This window comes from Condylura cristata, unplaced genomic scaffold (genome assembly GCF_000260355.1).
Source record: "Condylura cristata isolate star-nosed mole 26May11 unplaced genomic scaffold, ConCri1.0 scaffold00029, whole genome shotgun sequence".
NCBI classification, from domain to species: Eukaryota; Metazoa; Chordata; class Mammalia; order Eulipotyphla; family Talpidae; genus Condylura; species Condylura cristata.
The window spans coordinates 7,528,141-7,550,276 of record NW_004567130.1 but is presented as its reverse complement, the minus strand read 5'-3'; the positions used below and the strand labels follow the sequence as shown (position 1 = coordinate 7,550,276).

Sequence of the window (22,136 nt, the reverse complement as noted above, 5' to 3'; positions counted from 1 at the left end):
AAACCCAGATGAGCTCATCTGAGCCAGAGGTGGGGGCAGCAGGCGCCTGGAGCTTGCCCGGAGCTCACCAGGTGGCCCAGTGGCAAATGTCAGGGGCAGCTGGACCTCAGCTGGGGAGGACACGCCCTGCACAGCTGGGGCCTGGCCCAGAGAGCCCTGGGGTGGGGACACCCGCCTGCTGCCCCTCCCTGGAGCTGGCAGTGTGTTGGTGTGGCATGGTCCCTGGGCTCGAGCTGGGAGCCTCCGACCGCACAGCTAGGGTCTGAGAGGGCGCAGCGTGCAGGCACCTCATCAATCCTTTCAGGAGGCCCTGAGGGAGCCTCCAGCCCTGCAGGGCCTCACCCCATGTAGTAGCCGCTGCGTTTATTGAGTGTTAACTATGTGCTAAATGCTCTGTGCCAGTCCCCCTGACAGCACTAGGCACGATTGCTCTCCCCATTGGACAGAAGGGGAAACTGAGGCGCACAGAGCAGAGAGCCACTCTGTTGGCGGAGCTTGAGGTGGGCCCTGTGTGCCTCGAGGCTGCCCTGGCCTTCCAGTTAGAAACAAAACAATGTCCAAAGCAAGAGCTGCTCAGACTGTCAGAGGCTCAACAGTGATAATTTGTGAACTTTCCATGGATCTGACTCAGTAAGCGCTTTAGTTACTCCCTCTGGGCTCGATTTCCTCATAGGGGCAGAGATGGCATTCAAGGCCTCCGGCCCTGGACCACTTCATAGCCTTAGTGGAGGGGTGAAAGGGTGGGAAGGGGCTTCTGAGCCTTTCCTGGGGAGTTCTGTTCACTCCCTGCCAGGGTGTCTGCCCACAGACTCGAGCTCCTGGCAACATGCCCATGCATCTTCTCAAGGCTGCGTACCTTCCTCTAAGTTCCCTTCTGAAAAATGGGCAGACACCTAACATAGCCCCATGTAGGGCTGGTCTGCCAATTAAAAATGATCTGTCGGTCCTCCCTGGTGGCGCAGCGGGTTAAAGCACAGCACTGAGAAGCTAAAAAGCCACTTCCGCATGAGTTCAATTCCCGCCTGCCCCGGAGGAGACCACATGGCGTGGCAGACCTCTCCTGACCCGCCCGCTGCTCCCCTCAGCAGTGTACTTCGTTGATCTACCTATTCTGCTCCCCACTCTGTCTCTGGTGAAGCCTCTCACCGCCCCTGAGCCTCTGGCCTGTACCCCAGTTCTGTATGTACAAATAAATAAATCTTTAAAAAAAAAATGATCTGTGGAGAGGATTCGGCATGGAGCCAGCCAGCACATAGTGAACACTCAGGAGCTGGAGACACTTCTCACCTATTGTGATTTGAATGAGGGCCACGTTTCAAAGGCTCCCTGTAGTGGAAGCTTGTTTCCTTATAAACCCCTTCCCCTACTCACCTGCTTCCCCCACCCCCCAGGAGAAGCGCCTGACTGGACCCTTAACCCACATCATTACATTTCTTCCTCACAACTGCCTTGGACCTAGGTAGGTACGGCTGGAAACTGACTTCACAGGCTGAAAACTAAGGCACAGAGAAGCGAATCGAATGACCTTTTCGAGGTCACAAATCTCAAATCTGTGTGACTCACCGAGCACAGCAGCCATCACTTTCGTGGTAGTAAGTGAAGAAGCATGGGCAGCAGGGCCCCTGTGGGAGACAGGCCTGTGGGGGCCAAGCTGGGGTGACTTACCCAAGGCTGTGGGGTTCTTCTGCCAGCACCCCCTACCCCCAGTGGATACAGCACCCTGCAGCAGCCTTTTAGCAGCAGGGAGGGGTGGAGGAAGGGAAGACGTGATTTGAAAGGCTTGGGCTAATATTTGGCTCATCCAAAGTTTCCTATCGTATATGCTTGTTTGGTTCCGTTTATGAAGCTGGTTTGCCAGCTTGAGTCTGGATCTCGGTGGTAATGAGCCCGCATTGCTGATTGCTTCAGGGAGAGAAAGGAAGAGCTGGAAGAGGGGAAGATCATGCTAAATAGGTTTGTTGAATAATAATGAACCCTGCCGAACTTTTGCATTTTCTGACTAATTGTGTGGTGCCCAATGCCGGTTTTTCTGCTGAATGGGAATTTTTTCAAGGGGAGTCTGGACTGGGCCCCAGAGTTCCCGGGACCTCAGGTCTAGTGGGTGGGACTGGTTTGAGTTATTTTGGGATCAAGGCCTGGGTTCAGTGCTCTCCGCTTAGAGAATGGAAAATAGAAGCTCATAGCTGGATGCCTTTGGGGGAAGAGAAATCCTTCTCCCGGAGAGGTGGGGGTAAGATTTAGGGTCCCCCAGCCTGAGTTTGAGGCCAGGCTCTACTGAGATCAAGTTGTGTGGCTTCCTCAAGTTCCCGGGGGTCACGGAGGCTCCAACCTCGCAGGGTTGTTTTCAAGATTAAACAAGGCCTAGGTGTGCTCCTGGTCTCAGCACAGGGGCAGCTCTTACCAACGTTGCTCCTCCTACTTGCAGGCCGTGGTCCTTTTCTGACCTCCCAGCACCCTGCTAAGCATGCTGCTGTCCACTCCAGAAGTCGGTGCCAGCTTGGAGTCAGGCTCGCTGGTGAGAAAGGAGGTGCCTGGGAAGGTTGGCTGTCAAGGAAAGCGTAACGCTGGCAGCAGGTTACGGCACCTCGCCCACCTCAGTCCGGTGTGTCTGGATCCTACGGTCTGAGCCTCAATGTATGAGAAGTCTTTCCCCATGCCGAGGCCCTGTCCTGCCAGATGAACTGGGACACGGAGGACACTGTTGTTCCAGTCTAATTCAAGGGGACATTCAGTGGCTCCCTTAGGCTGAAATTTACCAGTTGGATCTGGATGCCTCTGGCAAATAGGGAAGCAGAAAGGGTGGGCAAAGCAGGGGGCTGGTCTCCAGGTTGGTTTTCTCTAGGAAGAGGAGAAGGGGAGTTTCTCAGGCTCCACCAATCACTCCCTCCATGGAGCTACAAAGACTGTGGCTGCTTCATGCGCCTGGTAGGGTCAAACCAGGCCTGGAATGAGTCAGCCTCTGCCTCTCACTTGCTGACAAATCCCCTCACTACTCTGTGCCTCAGTTTCCTCCTTTATAAATGGAGAAAATAACGGCACCCACCTTGCAAAATAGCAATGTCTTATAAGTGACACACACATGCATAATGTATTATAGTTATATTATATACACATGGTAGACATACATATATTTATACCATATAACTCCATGATATATTGTCTGGTTGCTTTCTCATACTTTTAGCTTTCCCAACATCCCTAGAAATATGTATTGTTACAGATCCAGAAGTTGGAGTTGTCATGCAGGTCTTGCCCATGGTCAGATGGTCAGGGGATAGCAGACCAGGGATGTCCCTAGGACATCTAGCTTTCTTGCAAATGCCTCATCTGCCTCGCCCCAACAATCATCCTTCCTGCCCCCAGCTAAAGGATGAGTAGAACTTCTGCTCATTGGGACTCAATTAGACTCTCACCTTGATCTGTCATTGCTGAGGCACTCCTGTCTATGCAAATAGTCAGTGGACTATTGGAGAACAAGTGGTTACTGCTTTGCTCCTTGTTGGCTGTCGAAACAAATGTGGAACTTTCCCCCTTCCAGGCCTTTTTCCTCAGATCTCCAAGGACTATTCCAAACTCAATTCTGTGTATAGTACTATAGTCTAGGCTTGAAAGCCTTTCATGGGTCTCCAGAACAATGTCTAAACTCTTCCTACCTTTGTGGTCCCTGAGATCTGATTCCTGATGACCTCTTGCGCTCCAAACTGCCCTTTTCCCCAGTCCTACCTTCAACAAAGTGTCGCCTAAATCTTTCATTACTCTGTCTAATTAACTCTTCTACCAGGGAAGTCCTCTGACTGTAAACTCCTATTTTATCTTCCAAGCCCTTGTCTGGGAACCCTTCTTTGTTCTCCTACCCTTCCAGCATATATGTATTATCCTTTATAGTGTGTGATGTACTCCTCTTCACATAGACTACTAGGTTTCACTGGATGTAAATTAAGAACCGGGGTGTGCTCTAGGCTCACTTTTTCTGAGTTCCCATCCTGAGCTCTGGCGCACAGTAGGCATTCAATATGTATTTATTCAGTGGACAGATGGAGGAGAGAACCCAAAAGATATCAGCAATCATGCATAGAGAGAGGGAGGGGAAGCTGTTGCTTAGCAACCAGCAGGCACTGGTATATGAGGGGCTCACCTATTCCAACCTCTAGCCAGTTAGTCTATCCCAGCCATCTCTGGACTTTCCCTGGAGGCTTCAGCCGGGGTGCTCCCTGGAAATATGCTGGGCCTGCATTGTGTGGGGGTTTGGGAGGGTAAGGTGATGATCTATGGGAATTATCCTTCTCTCCAAGCCTGGCTGGGGAGGCAAGGCCGATTTGTCAAATACATCAGATTTCTCTGAGATCATTGTTTTGCTCTCACCTCCCTGGATCCAAGCACAGAAGAAATAATGATAGCCATGGCAAGCAAGGCTATCATTGAGTGCGTGCCCACCATCTGCCATGCTCTGTCACTATGTCTCTAGATGAACTGGCTATGACTCCCCTTCCCAAACAGGAAACTGAGGCTCAGAGAAGGAGCTCTTTGATTTAAGAATTGCACAGCTTTAAGTGGCAAAAACAAGATTTGAGTCTGTATCTAATGCCAAAGCTCATACCCCTCTTACCACTAGCCCAGGAGTGAGGCTCGCCAGTGACTCAGTCAGCAAGACAGGCTGCTGTGATTCCTGTGTTTCAAAGCTCTAAAAGGGAGAGAAGGCTGAAGATTAAAATGTGTGTGTGCATGTGGGGACTAGTTCCTCAGGTTTCTGTGGAAGAGACACAGAGAATAATACTAATCATAATCACAGTAATATTCATAACGATAACAGTGTCAGTAGTGATAAAGCTAGCTCACATTTCTTGGCACTGACTGTGTTCCCTGCACTATGCTAAATGCTTTGCCTGAACTGTCACATTCAGGTGGAGCAGGCAGTGGTTCAGAGTCAGGCCTCAAGAGTCAGGCAAATTGGTTTGGAATTCCAGCTCTGCTACTCTTTGACTTTGGGAAAAACACTTGGCTAAGGCGAAGCTCCAAGTCTTCATCTGGAAATTGAGTTCAGAGTCCTCACTTCGTGGGGTTGCCTCAAGGATGAAATGGGATCAGGGACACTTAACAATCAGAAAGGAGCCCAACACAGAGGCAGACTTCTAGGAGGTAGCAGTGTGCAAACACATCCTCTATGGAGGGGGATTTGTGGGGAGGCATGGGGGGTGGGCAGACATCTGCTATGGAGATGAGTGTCTGAGGAAAAGGCACAAAGACTGTGTGCGCTGTCTGAAGAGTGTTAACTGTTGATTGTTTTGTGATTTTGCTTAATGGGAGTCCTCTTGGGGGAGTCCTCTTTTGCACTTGAGCTCCTGGACCAGTTCAGGCATGTAGGGTTCTCAGCCCCAGGAGGGTTCTGGATTGCCCACTGAGGGCCAGTGGGGCAGCTCTCTGCTTTTCACCTGCTCAGAGCATCCCTCTTAGGCCTTGGGGGTGAGGGAGCCAGTCAAACTATATCTCACCCTTTGCTCCCTGTGCCCAGAGCCAGCACACTTAACATCCTTGGAGGGGAGGGCTTCAGGAAAGACAGAGGAAAACCCCAGGATCCTCCTGTTCCCAGCTCTGTGCTGCTGGACCCCCGCGCTGGGGACTTTGAATTCATCTGAGCACTAGGGGGCAATGTGTCTGTTTCAAAGAAGCTGCCGGCTCTTGCTGGCGGAGCGCGCACACGGGCACACGCAGGGGCGGGCACACGCAGGGGCGCCCACACTTTGGCGGCGCACACGCCAGAGTGCACAGGGCATGGTGGCACAGGCAGGGACACACACTCACAGAGACGCAGACACACAAGGTGGGAGGCAGGCATACACATACAGGTACAAACACAGACGCATACACACAAACAGAGGTTGGGGGACAGTCGACGCTGCTTCCCCAGGGAGAGATCTGGAGACAGCAAGAGACAGACAAATGTGCCGCCCTCACAGTGAAGACCAACACAAGGCACACGCCACCTGCTCGCACGACATCTATAGAGTTAAGGAAAGTACTAGACATACAAGTCCTGGGCAGAAATATAGCAGGGCCCAAACACACCCTCCTTTCAGACACGCACACACCTTGTAGAGCTCACTCTTGGAAACAACCCCAGAAAAATATTCCCATACCCCTCTCCCTGGAGCTCACAGAATTATTCCACAGGAAACCTGCCCAGGTGTTCAGGGGACCCCCAGCCAGCCAGCCCTGTGTGAAGTCATGCCTCAGCCTAGAGCACACCCCAAAAAAGGTCTCTCCAGACTTCAGGTCTTGGGGCCTTTCTTCCACTGGCCCACCCAGGGCTGCAGACAGGCCCCAACTTTTTCTTTTCTCTCCAGACACGCATGGCAGTCTGACTCCTCACACAGGTTCCGCCTGAGACCCCCAGAACCCGGCCCAGGGGACCAGGCAGGTGACTGAGTGTCAGGGACTTTGCCCACACAGGTCCTCCTCCAGACAACTGTTCTCCCCTCCTGGCCCCCTTCCTGTCCTGGAGGCTCAGGGTCGCCCCTGCTCCAGTCTGCTGCCCTGGGGGTGGGGGAAATGGGCAATCTACCCAGGCCCTTTATTTCTTTGTGCCTAAGTCAGCCTCAGTCTTTTCTCTGGCTCTCACTTCCCTGTCACTTTGCTAAGTAATAATTTCCATGTCCAATTCCATTTCTTTTCTAGTTCTGAAACCTCTAAGCTATCAGCAAGAGGATAGTTCACATGAAAACTAATTACACAAAATCAATATTTAATCACAGACCAACAACCTGATCCTGCAGAAAAATCCTTTTAAAACTCCACCGCCCTTTACAAATACTTCTTCTCAGTGCTTATTTATGGACCCCATTTTTGGTGGGGGTAATTTTCATTTTTAATTTCAAAAAGAAAAAATATCTGTAGACATCCACAGCAGGGCAGTCCCTGGAAAGGCCTTGAAACTGAGCTTTCTTCAGACCTCTGGGCGTCAAAGTTGCAGGTTTTTATAGCTTGTTTTCATTTTGATTCCAGTGGGGGTGGGGGAGAGCAATTTTCTTCTGAAGTTCCTCAAGACCCTGCTTCTTTGGGCCCCCCTTCCCCTAAACTGAGTCCATCTTCTCCATGTTTGGGTTTTGGAACACCCAGCATCTGCCTTCCCAGCAGCAACTCCAGGGAGCAATGAATCCCCGCGCAACGACGTGGTAACTTTTTAACTTGCGCTGGCGACGGTAGAGTGCTTAATCTGAGGTTTTTAAATAAAAAGGGCTCAGGGGTTGGTTTTATTATAACGTTTATTTCATTTCAGATTTCATGCGCAATTTAGCAAACGCTAGACAGACTTGGGCGATAAACACTTTCTTTTGTGGGGGGAAAAAGGCATTTTTATACACCATGCTTAATTTTATTTAGATTTAATAGCGATATCAGGGGCACTTCAAAGAAAGTTCTTTTTTTCTCCCCTTCTGCTAAGAATGCTGGTCTGCGAGCAAAATTTCTTCATGCTTTTTTTATGGTAAAGAAAATTAAAAGCCTTCTCCTCTTTCACCCCCCCTACACCCACTTTAAGGAGGAAAACACACACACACAGAATAAACACCTTTTCTACCCTCCATCACCTCTCCCAACTTCTAATTGCAAGATAGATTTCAGCCTCTGTAGGGATCAGGAAGAGCTAAACATTTTAACTAAGATTATTGGGATAAATATTTCATAAAGAGCAGGGCAGATATTAAATTACTCCTATTGATTTTAGCATCACAACCCAATTCCGTTCCTTGGCCTCTTCAGTTTAATTGATCTCTTAAGGAGGCCGAACTCGCGCTTGGAGAGGGTCTGGGCCTTGGCCCCGGGTGCCCGGAGTGGGGTGCTGTGTCCCGCGCTCCCCCTGGGCACGGGTCTTCTCGCATCCTCCAGATGCCTTGCCGTTCCGGAGCTGAGCTTTCGAGGTGCACAGCAGTGAGTGGCCGAGCGGTCATAGCTCCTCCCGGTGGAAGTCAGTGACTGAGAACCGGGAACCCCAAATAGTGAGGATAGGGAACAATTGTGTGTGCCCTAGTGAGAGAGGAGCCAGCAGGCGTCCGGTCTCTGAAGGAGAACCCTAACTTTAGCGTTCCGGGTCTACTTTGACCTCCAGGAAAATCCGAGGGCTGGCTAACTTGGACGCCACTAGTTAGCAGACAGCTGGAGTCAAGGGTTTGCCTGAGGGTTGAAGCGCAGTTGACACTTAGCGACTTTCCGTGTGGAGTCTGGAAGCTCTGCCTGGCGACCCCATTGTCTGAGCGCCCCGCACGGCTTACAGCCTACCTCCCCGCCCCTTGCCCACCCCGCAGGTCTCGCTTCAGTGGGGGGTGGGGAGTTGGGAACTGTGTAAGTGGGAAGGGGGGTGAACAAAGCCAAGCTCCCGCCATTCTCCGCTTGCGCCCTCTTCAGCCCAAAGTGCAGAGAGGCCAGCGCGCGCCCCCAGCGCACTTGCGCCGGACCGCGAGGCCAGATCCGAGCGGGGGACCAGGGAGTTGGCTAAGTGCGGGTTCGTGGCTGGGGCCTCGGCAGCCAGCACCCAGGACCACCTTAAGAGCGAGCCCCGCCCCGGGCCCGTAGCTCGGGCTGCGCTGATTGGTGCAAATGTAATGGCTGAAATTGATTGCTGAAATGCAAAACTTGTTGCTGCTTCTCCCAGCGTTGGGCTAGAGGCAGACACAGAGAGGGGAGCCGAGACCCTCGGAACGCCCCACGCAGAGGCCCCCCCCGCCACGCCAACCCAGAGAGGGGTGCGTGGACCCCCCCGAGCTGCCCCCGCCCCCCCCATTCCGGGCCCCGAAAGCGCAACTGGAACGCCTTAGCCTGCTCAGCCTGGCCCCTAACCTGCGTACGCCCCCCTCCCCTCCAGCGGGTCCGAGGGGGACTCGCGGAGCACCTCCGCGCGGAGGCAGGGAACCAAGCCTTGGAGCTATCTAACCCCTCGCCTCGCTGCCTACCCGCTCCTGGAACAGACTGCTGAGACCCCCGCGAACTCAGAGACCAAACAGCGTAGGACTGAGAGCGGCAGGCGGCGGACGTGGCCGCGAAGCGGCGCGCCGGGGTGCACGCACCAGCCGCGGAGCCGGGGAGCCGCGCCTTCCCCCAACCCTCAGCTCCAACCCCCGGCGCCCGCGCCTCCCCGGTCCCGCTGCGTGCTCGGCTACGGGACCAGCATCGGTGATGCCGACAGAAACCTCCAGTCCTCGGACTCGCTGAAGAAGCAGTAGCCTCTTGCTGGGTGCTGACGGGGATTGTGCAAGCAGGTCGTGCTTGGCCGAGGCTCCGGCTGCAAAGCGCGGGGACTCCGGGGGGAGGGGGGAGGGACCGTTCAGTCCGTGCCCCAGCGCAAGCCACAGCTTTGAAGGGTCTCCTAACCGGGCCCCTTAGCTGCTCAGCCACGGACTTCGGGAAGCTTCCGGCGTCCTGGGGCTCCCTGCCGGACTCGATCGGACTTAAGAAGGTGATCGCTCTGCTCTCTCTTCCTCCTTCCCGCCTCCTTCCCCCCACTTAACTTTTTGTCTCCACTCGTCGCTGTTCCCTCTCCGCAAACTGACTTGCGGCTGTGCTAACCGCCCGGGGCATGGGCCCCCCAACAAGGCTCCTGGAGGCCCCGCGGCGCCGCAAGATGTGAGAGGCCCGTGTCGAACATAGCCGGAGCTTTGGGAGAGGAGCTGAGAGCCCCCAGCCTCCACAAGCCGAGCGAGGTGGCGGTGCGCGCTGCGCCCCCGAGGTGTTGAGCGTCCGGGAGCGCCCAACTCGGGGCCGGAACGAGTAGCTGGCCGAGGCGCGCCGCGGAGAGCCGGCTGTCATGCCCTATTGATCCCCCGCCCCCCGCCAAGTATGTTTGGGCTGGACCAATTCGAGCCCCAGATCAACAGCAGGAACGCTGGCCAGGGCGAAAGGAACTTTAACGAGGCCGGACTAAGCATGAACGCCCACTTTAAGACCCCGGCTTTCCACGCAGGGGGACCTCCTGGCCCCGTGGACCCTGCCATGAGCGCGCTGGGCGAGCCCCCGATCTTGGGCATGAACATGGAGCCTTACGGCTTCCACACGCGTGGCCACTCGGAGTTGCACGCCGGGGGGCTGCAGGCGCAGCCGGTGCACGGTTTCTTTGGAGGCCAACAGCCGCACCACGGTCACCCGGGAGGCCACCACCCCCACCAGCATCACCCCCACTTTGGGGGCAACTTCGGAGGCCCGGACCCAGGGGCCTCCTGCCTGCACGGGGGTCGCCTGCTCGGCTACGGCGGCGCAGCCGGTGGCCTAGGCAGTCAACCGCCCTTTGCGGAGGGTTATGATCACATGGCTGAGAGCCAGGGGCCTGAGAGCTTCGGCCCTCAGCGACCCGGGAACCTTCCGGACTTCCATAGTTCGGGCGCCTCGGGCCACGGAGTGCCTGCTCCTTGCTTGCCGCTGGACCAGAGTCCTAACCGAGCGGCCTCTTTCCACGGCCTGCCGGCCTCCAGCGGCTCCGATTCGCACAGTTTGGAGCCCCGGAGGGTGGCGAATCAAGGAGCCGTCGACTCTCTGGAATACAATTACCCGGGCGAGGCGCCCTCAGGACATTTCGACTTGTTTTCACCCTCAGAATCCGAGGGGCAGCTGCCTCATTATGCGGCGGGCCGCCAGGTTCCCGGGGGCTCTTTCCCGGGTGCTTCGGCCTTGCCCAGAGCTGCAGGCATGGTGGGCTTGTCCAAAATGCATGCCCAGCAGCAGCAGCAGCAACAGCAGCAGCAGCAGCAGCAGCAACAGCAGCAGCAGCAGCAGCAGCAACAGCAACAACAGCAGCAGCACGGTGTTTTCTTCGAGAGGTTCGGTGGGGCCCGAAAGATGCCTGTAGGTCTGGATCCGGGAGTAGGCTCCAGACACCCATTAATGCAGCCTCCCCAGCAGGCCCCTCCGCCCCCTCAGCAACAGCCCCCGCCACCACCGCAGCAGCCGCCTCCGCAGCAGCCGCCCCCTGGGCTTTTGGTCAGACAAAATTCGTGCCCGCCTGCCCTCCCACGGCCCCAGCAGGGCGAGGCAGGCACACCCAGCGGAGGTCTGCAGGACGGGGGCCCCATGCTGCCCAGCCAACACGCGCAGTTCGAGTACCCCATCCACCGGCTGGAGAACCGGAGCATGCACCCTTACTCCGAGCCTGTGTTCAACATGCAACACCCCCCTCCGCAGCAGGCACCCAACCAGCGGCTGCAGCATTTCGATGCCCCCCCCTACATGAATGTGGCCAAGAGGCCACGCTTTGACTTCCCGGGCAGCGCGGGAGTGGACCGCTGCGCTTCGTGGAACGGCAGCATGCACAACGGCGCTCTGGACAACCACCTCTCGCCCTCGGCCTACTCGGGCCTTCCCGGCGAGTTCACGCCGCCTGTGCCGGAGAGCTTCCCCTCTGGGCCACCCCTGCAGCACCCGACCCCAGACCACCAATCTCTGCAGCAGCAGCAGCAGCAGCAACAGCAGCAGCAGCAGCGCCAAAACGCGGCCCTCATGATTAAGCAGATGGCGTCGCGGAATCAACAGCAGCGACTGCGCCAGCCCAACCTGACCCAGCTAGGCCACCCGGGTGACGTAGGCCAGGGCAGCCTGGTGCACGGCGGCCCGGTGGGCGGCTTGGCCCAGCCGAACTTTGAGCGCGAAAGCGGCGGCCCGGGCGCCGGGCGCCTGGGCACCTTCGAGCAGCAAGCACCACACTTGGCGCAGGAGAGTGCGTGGTTTCCAGGTCCGCACGCGCCCCCGGGTGACCTGCTGCCCCGCAGGATGGGTGGCGCAGGTCTGCCAACCGACTGTGGCCCGCACGACCCAGGCCTGGCGCCGCCCCCTCCTCCGGGTGGCTCCGGGGTGCTGTTCCGGGGCCCTCTGCAGGAGCCGCTGCGGATGCCCGGAGAGGGCCACGTGCCCGCCTTGGCCTCCCCCGGTCTGCAGTTTGGGGGCAGCCTGGCCGGCCTGGGACAACTGCAGTCTCCGGGGGCTGGGGTGGGACTGCCCAGCGCTCCCTCTGAGCGCCGCCCTCCACCGCCGGATTTTGCGGCGCCCTCGCTCGGGGGCCAGCCGGGCTTCCCATTCGGTGCGGCGAACCGTCAGGCCACGCCGCACAGCGGCCCAGGCGTGAACTCGCCTCCGAGCGCGGGCGGGGGAGGTGGCAGCACGGGCGGCGGCGGCGGCGGCGGGGGTGCCTACCCGCCGCAGCCTGACTTCCAGCCCAGCCAGCGTACCTCGGCCAGTAAACTGGGCGCGCTCTCGCTGGGCTCCTTCAACAAGCCCAGCTCCAAGGACAACCTGTTTGGTCAAAGCTGTCTGGCTGCTCTCTCCACCGCCTGCCAGAACATGATCGCCAGCCTCGGGGCTCCCAACCTCAACGTGACCTTCAACAAGAAGAACCCGCCCGAGGGCAAGAGGAAACTGAGCCAGAACGAGACCGAAGGCGCGGCAGTGGCCGGCAACCCGGGCTCGGATTATTTCCCCGGAGGGGCTGCTTCTGGGGCCCCAGGGCCGGGGGGCCCTTCTGGGACTAGTGGCAGCGGTTCTAAAGCCTCTGGGCCGCCCAACCCGTCCGCCCAGGGGGACGGCACCAGCCTCTCCCCCAATTACACCCTGGAATCAACGTCGGGGAACGACGGCAAGCCAGTCCCCGGGGGCGGTGGCCGGGGCCGGGGTCGCAGAAAAAGGGACAGTGGTCACGTGAGCCCCGGGACCTTCTTTGACAAATACTCTGCAGCTCCAGACAGCGGGGGTGCGCCTGGGGTGAGCCCAGGGCAACAGCCAGCGCAAGGCGCAGCCGTCGGGGCAAACTCCACCGGAGAGGCGCGCGGGGCACCGACGCCTCACGAGAAAGCGCTCACGTCGCCCTCGTGGGGGAAGGGGACCGAGTTGCTCCTGGGGGACCAGCCGGACCTCATGGCGACCCTGGATGGGGGACCCAAGTCGGATGGTAGTTCCCCGCACGTGGGCGAGTTCGCCTCCGACGAGGTGAGCACGAGCTATGCCAATGAGGACGAGGTGTCATCTAGCTCAGATAACCCCCCAGCCCTGGCCAAAGCGAGTAGGAGCCCCCTGGTGACAGGATCGCCCAAACTCGCTCCCCGTGGGATGGGCGCAGGGGAGCACGGACCTAAGGCGCCCCCGCCCCCGCTAGGCCTGGGCATCATGTCTACCTCTACCTCCACCCCTGACAGTTATGGCGGCGGCGGGGCCTCGGGCCATCCGGGCACGCCCGGCCTGGAGCAAGTCCGGACCCCGACGAGCAGCAGCGGTGGCCCACCACCTGATGAGATCCACCCCCTGGAGATCCTCCAGGCACAGATCCAGTTACAAAGGCAGCAGTTCAGCATCTCCGAGGACCAGCCCCTGGGGCTCAAGGGTGGCAAGAAGGGTGAGTGCCCTGTAGGGCCCTCAGGCGGGCAGAATGGTGACAGCGAGCTGGGCAGCTGCTGCTCAGAGGCAGTTAAAAGCGCCATGAGCACCATTGACCTGGACTCGCTGATGGCAGAGCACAGCGCCACCTGGTACATGCCTGCTGACAAGGCCTTGGTGGAAGGTTCGGATGATGACAAGACGCTGGCGCCCTGGGAGAAGGCCAAACCCCAGAACCCCAACAGCAAAGAAGGTATATGTGCTCGCCTCCAGTTCCCTTCTCACCTCTCTCACACCCACCCTGGGACTTAGCCTAAGCCTGGAAAGGGGAGGGTCCCTTGGGGTTAGGACCCTCAAGGCCTGACGCAGAGCTGGGTACCTTCCCCTGGTTACACCCAGGACTCTGTAGGGGAACCGCCCCCCCCCCAGGTGCTGCCAAGTCTCTGCTTGGTACTGAGAATTTATATGGGAGGCCTCTGGGAATAACTGTTGCCCTTCTTTCTGATGCCCTCTACCCCCCCCCCCCCATCAAGTTTTAACTGAGTTGCTGGGTGCTTGAAAGACTAGACTCCTTTCCTTTCAGACCAAGACTTCTCCTCACCATCAACATTCAGGCTGGTTCTACTTTTTAGGAGTTGTGTACTATGCCCTCCTTCCTGGCAGGACACCTGGGAAGTTGTATTCATACCTCCCCACCTTCTCTTAGTTAGCCGGCCTGCAGCTTGAGTTTCCTTCTCTGCCAGCATCTTTGCAAAAAAAAAAAAAGAAAAAAAAAGTTACCAGCTCTGGTGTCGGCAGCATCACTCACAGGCAACGCCTAATTTGACATTTGTTCCTAATGAATAGCTGTTTTGTCTCTTCTTAACTATTAGAGTTTCATTGAAAAACCGGAGACCTGTCAGGGTTGTAAGAGGCAGGCAGCCTTTTCCGGGTGCATCTCCTTGACATTTGGTGGGGGGTGGGGTGGGAGCTGGGGTGGAGTCTTCTTGGCACAGACCAGAGTACTCAGCCAGGCTACCATGTGCATATGGGAATATGGATATATATTCTTAAGACACAAAGGACTCTTGTTTGTCAATATCTCGCCTGGCTTTGGTGACAGATGTCCACTCTCCGCTGGCCTTTGCATTCCAAACACTCCCTCCCCACCAGGCCTAGCGCCTTTAAGGTGGGTGGGGTAGAGGTTAGGAAATGGACTGCCGTGTAGTTAAAGTAATACTTCTTCTTCTTCTTTTAACCTATAGAGGACTCTGCAGTAGATACTCATTTTATTTATATGGGGACCCCCTCCTCACACAGATAATGGTACTTTAAAATTAGGCAGCATCATTTTGTTCTCATTCCTACTGTTTCCTTTAAACCCTAGTTGAATCCCCTCGGTTCCAGCACACTTTTTATGGCCTTGGAGCCCTGCCTGGCGATTTTACCCTGTCTTTAAAAAATAACGTCCCCCGATTCTTTCCCTCTAAAGAGTTCTGCCCTTCCTCTCCCTTTCTCCTTGCCCAGTCCACATCCTGCCATCTCTTGACCCCGAATTTCAGGTGAGGGTAGGTGTCGCAGAATGGGGGCGGAGGAGGGGCGGGGAGGAGGGGGAGAGTGCCTCAGGAGTTGGGGTGGCTCAGAACTCCGGCTTTCACGGGCGTCGTCGCGGTTGGCTTTCCCCTTAGGTTTTCTAATTCATGAAGGCGGCCGCGGTGCTTTTCTCTTTGTTCGCCTACTGCCCAGCCCGGGACGCCGCTCTCTCATTTGAAGCCGGGTATTTAGCATGCACTGCAGACGCTGCGGCCAGCATTAGCATTCTCCTGGGCAAGGCTATAAATTGGTTAGTTTGGGACCCTCGGCTTCTTCTGCTCCCCCCCCCCCTTTAAAAATGGAGTTGGACACAGCATCCTGCTTGCTCGGTCCCCCTTTCTCTTTTATTTTCTTGTACACAACATCTCGATCCCACCGATCGATAGCTGGTTAGCACAAATTCCAGCTGCTGTCACTTCTACCTGGCTTGGCCTGGCTGTTCCACCCCCCTCCCCCTTCCCCAGTTCCCTCCCCTCCCCAGTAATTAAGAACACATTGACCAAAACAGGGTGAGAAAAGTCAAAAAATAAATCTGATTTAGAGAATTAATAAAGAAAAAAAACGGTAGCCCCTGGCCTAGGCCTGCAAGGGCCTTGGTCTACTTGGTGGGAAGGCAGAAAGAGTGGTTTTAATGAGATCTTTTTATAAGATATCACACCTTTCCCTTCCCAGTAGGACTATTCTTCCCTTGCAAGGGGGGAAAAAAAGATACAGATTTGAAAGGAAAATCATTAAAGAAATGTTTTGTTTTGTTTGTTTCATTATGACAGGCAGAGGAGGGAAATTTTTTTTTTTTTGGAAACAGATGCTAGTCACTTCAGGGTTGATCTCCCCTGTAAGCCACTTGCAGCCCTCCCGGCCCAGGGCAGCGTCTTCCTTCAGGGAGGGCTTCGGGACTGGCTGTCTTAGAAGCATCTCGGGGACACCCACTTACTTGACCTCCTTTGTTTTCCACTCTGTGGTGTGGGAAGGACAGTTCCTTAGATAAAGCCCCGAATCGAGGTCACTCAGATCTGCAGCCTTGGGGCTGTTAGTTAAGGCTTTATAAGGTACCTGAGCCCGGTTCCTGCTCCCTTCCTGGTAGTAAATAAGGATGATTAAACTTTTCATTATGATAACACCCTGCAGTTCCATCACATGTTGTATAAATAGGCACACAGAGTCTTCCACGCACCCCAAGTCCCCTGGCTGAAAATCAGAGTGAAGTGTGCCACTTTGAAACAGAGTCGGAAAAAATTAAAACATTCTGCTTTTCCTTAAACACACGCCCGCGGTCCCATTAGCCACGAAGAGCAGTGCCCGGCCCGAGGCTTTCGCGAGGCTTTGAACATACCTCCTCCAGGTTCCAGCCCAAGCAAATACTTTCTCCCCCCCCCTCAGGCAAAGCCCATTTTTGTAATGATATTTTATTTTGTCACGCCGTAAAACACGCCAGTACTAATGTGATTAAATATTAACACCGTTTCTGAAATTCTTCGCTCCGATGACAAAATACTAGTCGGTATTTAACAAAATGATCCGTGCTTGGATTGGAGAGAAGGAATAAGTCTTCAGAACTGCACAAGCCATGTTGCTACTGCAACCTGCGTGCCCAGATTGTCTTATGGGCTTTCGATGTCCTTTGGAGGGGAGAGGACTGGCTCGTGGCAGTTCTCACAAAGTCTAGGCCAGAATCACATGTGATTATGATTTTTTTTTTAACCAGGAAAGCGCCTTCAAATTCTGCTGCCCCTGACTTCTCACTCAACACACCAACAACTTCAGTCTAATGAAACTACATCCTATCATGAGGTGCTGTTTGTACAGAGTTGGTGTGGGGGAAGGGTGAGGCCGTGCAAAGGGGGAAAATATCAGCCTGAATTTGGGCTTCTTCAGACTTCTCTGAAATCAGTGAGGGTTAAATGTAAAATTACCTTGCAAAATTCTCACCTATCTATCTTTCTAGTAGGTATGTGGTTAAGGAGGAATTCCCTAACAGAGAAGGAGAAATAAATAATAGATTGTAGAAAAAGGTTATTAAGTCTGGAAAAGTATCTCCCCCGCCCCCATCTTCACCCTCTTCCAGTTTTCTAAACTTGAATTAACCATATTCTTTATTAAGTTTATCCTTGCCAGACCTCCGTTCTGTTGTTCCCTCTCTATCTTGAAATCTGGAGTAGTCTAGAAACGCTCTTTCACACACACTGAAACGGGAGAGGTCTCCTTCTCCGCTCTGTATGCAATCCTGCCCTTTTTGGAAGTATGATATTTTTACAGTGGTGCGGGAGAAATTTTTGGAATTTCATGCCTCTCTCAGTGTTCCTATCAGAGCAGTCAGCAGTGCTGAGAAATAGTAGGCAGGCAGGATTTGAACAGTGAGTTTTTTTAGATGAGGAGCAGGCTGGGGGGGGGGGTCGGCTGGTAGGGGGGCCTGGTGGGAGTGGAGGGGTCCCAGTCCAGTGTTTTTGGAGTAATTTCCTCTACTCCCCACACCATGGAGATAATTTTTAAGGCTCACTCAAACTTGTTTGGGGAAGGCAAGGAACCTTGCAATCCTGGTTCCCTGTGAAATCACCCAGCAGGACCTGCATGCCTTCCTGTGACTTTTGCAGCTTCCGGAAGATGTAACCCAAAACTTCGCAGGTGTTAATCAGGGGTAATGTAAACAGATAGGAGCCCCTTTGTGCAGCTGACGTTCAGGCCTCCCTGCTCCTTGGCTAGTCCAGGACATACTACTACTGTTCTTTGGTGCTTGTTTAATATTTCATGGGTGTAATAAACCTGTCTTCTTTGCCCGCCCCCCGACATAAAACCCCAACCCAGCACACATCTGCAATTATACATTTCCACTAAATATTAATAAAGGACAAAGATGTTTTAAGGGGCTGAAGCTTATCGGTGTTGAACTTGTGGTTTATGGCACTGGATTTTTTTCGCTGTTTTGATTTTAAATAACCATGGCCTCTAATATGTAATCTATACTTATGTGTTCTTCTTATAGACACAAAAACATGCAATTTGTGTAGATTGCAAAGTTTTCCTCAAGGATAGCTTTCTTAAATGTAAATTCATTTAGATTTCTTGTGAGGCCCCTTCAGACCAGAAGTTAGAGATTGTTGAAATGTACTTCTATTTTATTGAGGTTTCTAGGAAAGGAGCGAGGGCTGGTTAATCTAATTTCGCTTTCTAGCAATGAAATTCTGTGATTCCTTATATGATTTGGTTTGCTTGACAGAGGTATTTAAATTTCCACAAAGAGTCTTAATAAGTTCTGAAAATATATTTGCCTTCGCCAAGAAGTTACTTGATACTCTCTGCTGATATAAAATACACATCTTTTAATAAATAGTCCAAGAGGACCAGGTGAAATTATAGGAGGGAGAGCCTTCCCACTGTGGGAGAGGCAAACTCGGGATTTCACAGGGTCTCCTAACTCTCTCCATGATGGGAGATTTAGCAAAATCACTTGTGATCGTTCTCTTCCCCGTAACGACAGTCCCATCGGGTCATGTTCTTTGCCTAGAGAGTGATCTATTTTGCTGAAAGCACTTAGTAGATAAATACTCTTAGTAAGGAATACTGTATTTACCTCTCCTTGGTTAATTTTAGAGATTAAAAGGCTATCGCTTTATATAATAGGATCAAATGTGGGGAGACTAGGCAAGGGTAAGCACATTGCAACATAAAAACACCAAACCCTTTGCACACCAGAGGTCTATAGGGGGCCCCCATAACCAGTGACTATACCTTCTATCCTTCCCTCAAAGCCCCCCTGCTTGTTCCACTCGAGTCTTCAGTCTGGAGGAATTGGAATAGTCCAGCTTCATCATTTTGACTCAAGTCAGGATTTTGATTTGCCCGGCGATGTGTTTGTGTTAGGATGATGTCTATTTTTAGGCGCGTCTTGGGTGGACAGATTTGAGCGTGGGTTTTGATTGCTAGTGGCGGAGATGTTGATATATACATGAGTGCGTGATTGAGAAGAGAGACATTTGGGGAGAAATGTTCAAGTTCCTGTCTTTTCCTGAATACACTGGAAACAAATGAAGTGGTCTGGGGGGTTGGCTTGAAAGAGGATGGCTGAGGTGGGTGTCGGGAGGAAAGCCGGGCCCCCTGCAATGTAGCGTGTACGGAGGGGGTCCCCCTTTCTCCCCTGCACAGGCACATACATACATATACACGGCCAAGTGTATTTCAGTCAGGCGATGCAGCTAGTCTTCAGTATACTCTTAATCTGCTTTCCGAAGGCGAGTGGGGAAAGGCAGCTAAACCTTTGGTTTCAATGGCCTTGGCTGACAGATTCTGATTCTGTAAGGGCCTGAATGAGTACAAGTCCTAAAAATAGAGAGAGGATTTTGAAGATCCTCATTATGAAATCTCGGCCTCCTGGGCCTGGTGGGCCGAGGGTGACTTGGATTTGGAGTGTGGCAATGGCAGGCGTTCACTTCCCCTCTGGGTTTTGGGCTTGAGTGTGTCTGTGGAGGTGTCTCTGCTGAGTTCAGCTAACACCACTCTTCAGCCAGGAGAGGAGTCTTTGAATCAGTGCCCCCCCAGCCTCACCCCTCCTCCCGGTTGTGGGAAGCGGCAGACACTGCTTCTCATTTATGGAAATTCCTCTCCTTTATTGTAATCATTCGGTACCAAGACGTGGCAGAAACGATGCTGGGCTTTCAAATTAGTCACAGCCTTGCCTTCAGGGACCCTCTCTGTTCTGAGGCGCAGCAGCTCAGCCGACAATCCCCAACTCACTGCCACTTGGGCCCCAAGAAATCTTGAATCAGGACACGGAGGAAGAGAGGGCTCTGGCCCCCAATCTCTTCTGTCCCTGGGTCACCCAGCATGGGGTGGCCCTGAGCGTTCCTGCCATCCTCCGTGGTTGGTTGCTCCGAAGAGGCACCCACAGCTTGGCCTTACTCTTGCTGGGAGCAATCACTTCGGGTGTGAGCAAGAAAGACCCTGAGGGTATAGTACACACTTGGTGGGTTGGGGTGGGAGAACAATGTCCAAACTTATTTTGCCACTGAGATCCGACTGGGATCAGACAGTGGAGTAAAGTTTAGTTTAGTGAGTGAGGTCACTAGCGTAATTATTAGAGAAAGCCAAGACCCGCTTTGTTTGCTGGTCTGCATTTTAATCAGGGGCCTCCGAGGCTTGGGAAGGAATGGAGGGTCTGCTCCTAACATGGTGTTGTCCAGAAAGAACTCAGGGTGTGGAGAAACGGCCACAGGTTTCCCTACATCTTGCAACCCGAGGGTCTTTTCCGGCTTCCTGGTAACTTTGAGATTTGGCCTGACGAGGTCACCCCAGACTGGTGAGTGGGGGTCTTTTGGAGCCACAACATCCTGAATTACCCTTCCCCTCTAGGCTGGAAAACTGGTAGGTTTCTCACCACTGCTTCCTTGTGAAGCTGGATCAGAGAGAGCTTTACGGCGGCCGCGTGCATTTCCTGGCACGATCCACACATCATCCTATGGACCCAAATGCCCTTTAAATATAAAGGCAATTGAATTTAACAGTTCGGAGCTCTTAGTGTGTTCCTAACAAACTAGGAGTCTGAGTGTCCCAGAAGGAGTATCTTACATGGAATAGACTTGTCCAAAAAGAAGACAACCCCTCAATAAACACCCCATGTGAACTCATTGTTGTGGGGAAGTAGGTTTTTATGTTCCGATCTTTAAAGCTCAAGTTGTGCCCCCTCCCCTGGAGCCTGTAGGATCAACTCTGTGACTGGAGGCTGCTGTCACTTTTCCCATTTTTGCTGCTGTGGGAGATCTTGAACTTTTCATCAAATGTGCGGTCCTGGGGTGATGCTCCTTCAGTGGACTATGGTTTCCTCGGTACCGACAGTAGTGTGTCGTTTGAGTGAATGAGGTGTTGGGAGGAAGGTTGAGAGAAACTTTTGTCAAAAGCATACTTGGAACTCATTGGCAAGGGTGGTCTTGGGAAGGGTGGTCTTTGAAGACGCCCAGGAGGGAACCAGGTCTCCTTGGGACTCTGCAAGTCTGGCTCTACCTGGGCAGTGACTGACGAGTAAGGGTCATTGTCACACTTCCCGAAGAAGTAGACTGACTTTGGTGTGGGAGGCCCGAGGCCGGTCTGCGGGCTTTTCCCTCTGCTCCCTCACCCAGCAGCAGTCTGTTTGATGAGAATGAAGGGGCCTGTGGGTGCATTCGATTCTGAGCATTTAAAAATTGTCTTTTCTTCTCATTGCTCATAATTATTTTTAAAGAGTGTTTAGGCATGGAATTTCATTTGATCTTAAAACTCTAGTCAAAAATTTCACTGGAGCAACTCTGTCTTGGGACTTTGTGATGCTTTCGTGGTGGGACTGGGGAAATGGCCCTGCCTCAGGCCCCAGGTGGCCTTGCTGTTTGTATTTGGGAGCACAAGGAGCGTGAGGGGACAGTTAATGAGTAAATCCATCTCTCTCTCTGTTCCCGCCCCCCTCACCCCCCCCCCCCCCCCACACACATACTCTCCTTGCTCCCTACTCACCCAGTCATCCAGGGTAGGGTAAGATGTCAGAAAGATATGACCCTTTTCAGTTACTGTGAAACCGTGTTTTCAGACGCTCTTGGATCTTGGAATACAAGCATTGTCAAATGATTGGCAACGACCACCAGGAATAAAATACTTCTGAGGGACCTTCTTATGATGGGGGGGGAGGGGGTGGGAGAGCCCACAGAAGACATCCTCTGCTTTGAAATCCCCCAGAGCAAGCGGGGGTTGGGTGAGAATTCAGCAAGTAAGCTACTTGTCCCCTGTCCACATGGGCTGTTTAAAAAGTCCTTGAAAATGTGAAGTCCCAGGCCCTATGTGGACCCTCTGGCCTCCATTCCTCTGAACTAGGAGGCAGAGAGAGCAATACCCCCAGTTAGGAAGACTGGATGGAGATTGGGGTGCTGTTTATTTTCTCCATAGGGGTAGTGGCAGAGGGGTGGTTGGAGGGGGAGGAAGCGTTATTTACTGATACTTGGGGTTCAAGAGTGGAAAATGATTGTTAAGTGTGGACGTCACTTATAACAGTACTCCTGGGTGAGACTGGGGGTGAGCGAAGTACTTGGGGGCCATGTCGGGCATCATAAAGGATGGGAAATTCTTGGCTGAGCTTTCCCTGCTGGGCTGGGGCTTCCACATGATTGCAGATGTATGGGGGGAAATAGGTATGGATGGTCCAGTCTGGGACTAATGACCATATCGTGGTTTGTTAGCAATCAGGGCCCGATTCTGTTTAGTTAGTGGCTGGG

At 53.7% G+C, this 22,136-nt stretch overlaps 1 protein-coding gene across 1 annotated transcript in view; it reads left to right on the top strand.

The window, feature by feature from the left end:
• The first annotated feature begins 9,741 nt into the window (after positions 1-9,741).
• The window catches only part of MN1 (meningioma (disrupted in balanced translocation) 1), a 41,427-nt gene continuing 29,032 nt past the window's right edge, over positions 9,742-22,136 (top strand). Inside the window, exon 1 of the mRNA XM_004690859.2 lies at positions 9,742-13,591. Coding sequence (XP_004690916.1) covers positions 9,826-13,591 — 3,766 coding nt within the window. The 5' untranslated portion in view covers positions 9,742-9,825. The remainder of the gene's footprint in view (positions 13,592-22,136) is intronic.